Here is a 3,289-nt window from a genome sequence, read left to right as displayed (position 1 = left end):
TTTTGTGATCTTTAATAGTATTATCCAACTTTAATAATAAATTTTTTTATATACATAATTTATATAATATCTTAAAATTAACGATTAAAAATTAATTTGGCCTAGAAAAAGTCACTTCAAAAGTATTTCTTACTCTTTAAAATAATGTGATATGTGTACCATTAAGTAATTAAGTGGACCCTGTGGGGGACAGGGGTTGTTCAGCCTATGATTTAACCACCATTAGCGTGTATACTTTAGCATGATCAATTGGTTAGGATTTTGATCTCTCCACAGACACAAAGAAGGATGCAAGTCAAATTCATTAGTCCTTTCCTCTCCTAAATTTGTATTAAAGAGCTTAATCACAGAAACAAATTCTGATCCGCGTTAAACTCCAGATAAAATCAAAACAATGGTCCACACTAGTACTGGTTGTCTTCGTTTCTTGTGTTTACCAATCTTCGATGAAGCTTCTTCTCTGCAATGATTTCTTCTATTCCATTTTGTCATCTTGTTAATTGTTACTTCTTTGATCTAGAGGACCAAGTAAAAGGGTCACAAAATTACACATGGTATTCTTCTAATCTTCTTGTATATTTGGCAAGCTCAAAGTCACAAGTTAAACCACCCAAAACACATTCACATCTTAACAAAATTCCCTCTCTCACTTGGATCCTTGCTCTACCCCTATCAGCTAAGAAACATGAGCAGTGAAAATCATCACCATCCCCATCATTACTTTTACCATCAGAACCTGCATATCCATCACAGAACCACATTCCTGCCTATGCTATGTTCAAGGCCATCCATCAAGGATGTGAGTCTTCCACAGTGGAGAGACCCCCCAGGATCCTTCTCCAATGACCCTTTGTCCCCAAGAATTGGTTGCATGGGTCAAGTGAAGAGGCACAACAAAATAGTTGGACTTCTCACAACCAAAAGCAACACCTCCAACATCTCCATTTCCCCTAGTCTCAAGTATTCCAAGCTCAAAAAACTCTTCTCTGGCAAAAACATAAGCACCAGCACCACCAATGCTACTGCTCCTACTGCCTCCAGCTGTAGAAGTAGGCCAAGAGGGTCAGTGAATAGTGCTAATGTGCCAAGGAACCATAAGCACAAGTGTAGTAGGAATGAGAATGTTGTTCCCATAAGCATTGAAAATATGGATCCTCCTCTACCTGTGATCAAGAGAGTGCAGAAGCCAGAGGAAGAAAAACAGGTGGATAGTCTTTGGAAAAGAAGGTCAGGTGGTGCTGCATTGAAAAGTTTACAGCTTCAACAGATTCACCATTCAAGACATCATCCTCAGATCACAAGTGTTTGACGGGTGATCAATGATCAGATAAGGCAGACTGGCAGATGCAAAATTCTTCTTTTTTTACTAGAAAAGTTTACATAAGATATGATCTAAATCTAAATGGCATGTTTTTAGTTTTCGTGCTGTTTGATTTCCTGGGGCATCTCACATAGAGGTGATGCAGAATATCCTAGTTATATTGTATACCATATATTAGTGAATAGATTATAGATCCAGGTTTGTATGTGTTTCAAAGAACCTACAATTGAGGTTTTTTTGTAAAGTGACAAGTTTTGTGCTAAGAATTGTTCACATTCAAATTGTGATCTTGAAAACGCCATGAGTGGCAACGCATATCAATTTATCAATAACATAGCATGATGCAGACAATGGATCACATTACGAGCATCACTGTCTCAGAAAGGAAAGGCGGTGTTCATTAATGAAATTTATGATTTATGGTGCTGGGCAAAGTGGGAGGATAACTCAAGACATACAAGTCAGCAACATCATGTAGTGGTAAGAACAATATTGAAAGTAGAAAGGTCAATCATGGAAACGGCATGAAGCAACAAAAGAATGCTACTGAAATGAATATTTAATCTTCAGGAACAAAAAGCAACTATGTCAAGCCAGCAATGAATTAGTTTCTCAATGTTCACTTCCAGAAGCAACTCATCATAATATTGTTTGAATGTCTTCAATCCCACGCCACAATATTATTTCTTAAGAAATTAGACTTCAGATTTAACTAATTTCACAAAACTAACTTATAAGGTGAGGGTTATCGAAGCCTTATGAAAACTATATTAGTCATATTTATAGTCTATGTAAGATCTCAAGATTGTTCAAAGAAACGTGAAATTCATCAATGAAAAGTTTGTACTTATATTTTCTATTCAGGATCTAAAGCTGATGCAGGGGCAATGCAGATCACTATGATGGCACTTAAAACTTGTATCAGTGAACACACCAGAAGCTCCTGTTGTTAGGTATTCTATACAATACCGATAACTTTAACTAAGTAGTACCATCAAAATATATGGAAGGGCATGCTGGATTAGCCCAAGACCAAGGAAATACAGGTAATGTAGTTCAGCTTCAACACAGAATGCTAACCTCAATACTTTACATACAACCATCTATCCCAATAACAACCTTTTAAATTGTTTTACTTATTTACACCACGAACATGGCAGATGCCAATGCATATGGCTTTATCATTAGCAATGAGGAAAGAAGTACATAGATATTCTTTTAAAATTTTCCCAATATAATGTACATGTGTAATTAGAAATTATCCCGGTGATTTAAAATACAATATAAAAAGTTTAAGTCATATTATAAGTAGTCCCCACAAACTTATTATGTATGTGAATGTTTTTTTCCACAACATAAATTTTCTACAGCCGTCACCGATCCAGGTTAGACTGCAGTCTTCAAGTCATTTGCAAACACTCAGCAGGTAAAATTAATTTCTCCATAAGTGGCTATGCTGATGTTATAACTCAACAATCTCTTTTACAAATGTCTATGCAAGCAGACATTGAAGATAAAGCTAGAGCACTTGTCTAACAAAATGCTTGATTCACCCACACACGAACTAAGTAACTAACTAAATAAATTTCAAACAAGGCTTAAGTATATTTAAGGTACATGCAATTATAGCAGCTTTTTTTTAAGTCTTTGTAATTTATTTTTTATTCTATCCTTGCAAGGTTCGAAAGCTGTTAGTAGTTAGTACAGCTGAGTTGAGAGAGATATACCTCCTGATTATACTAAAAAAAAAAAAAAAAAGTTGTAACCGTCAACTTGCCATTAACATGTGTCATGTCCATGCAAATATAATATAACAGTTTTGGTTTTATATCCCTGTAAAATATTGCACTTTTTGTTTTTAATCTCTAAAATGTTAGTTTTTGTCTTAGTAATTACTTTTATGTTCATGCTATATAAATATATATACATATAAATTAATAACATAAACATCTATATCTAAACCTTGAA

General features: G+C 34.8%; 1 protein-coding gene across 1 annotated transcript; it reads left to right on the top strand.

Annotated features, from left to right (window-relative positions):
- The first annotated feature begins 260 nt into the window (after positions 1-260).
- On the top strand, positions 261-1,602 carry LOC109814809 (uncharacterized). Its single transcript, XM_020379320.3, has one exon. The coding sequence runs from the start codon at positions 686-688 to the stop codon at positions 1,307-1,309; it is 624 nt and encodes a 207-aa protein (XP_020234909.1). The 5' UTR covers positions 261-685; the 3' UTR covers positions 1,310-1,602.
- The last annotated feature ends 1,687 nt before the right edge of the window (positions 1,603-3,289 follow it).

The sequence above is a fragment of the Cajanus cajan genome, chromosome 9 (assembly GCF_000230855.2).
Source record: "Cajanus cajan strain Asha chromosome 9, NIPB_CcT2T_4, whole genome shotgun sequence".
Lineage (NCBI taxonomy): Eukaryota > Viridiplantae > Streptophyta > Magnoliopsida > Fabales > Fabaceae > Cajanus > Cajanus cajan.
This window is presented reverse-complemented; position numbering and strand designations above follow the sequence as displayed.

Coding starts and splice junctions, on each gene's coding strand:
- LOC109814809 (XM_020379320.3), top strand. CDS start 686: ATGAGCAGTGAAAATCATCACCATCCCCATCATTACTTTTACCATCAG.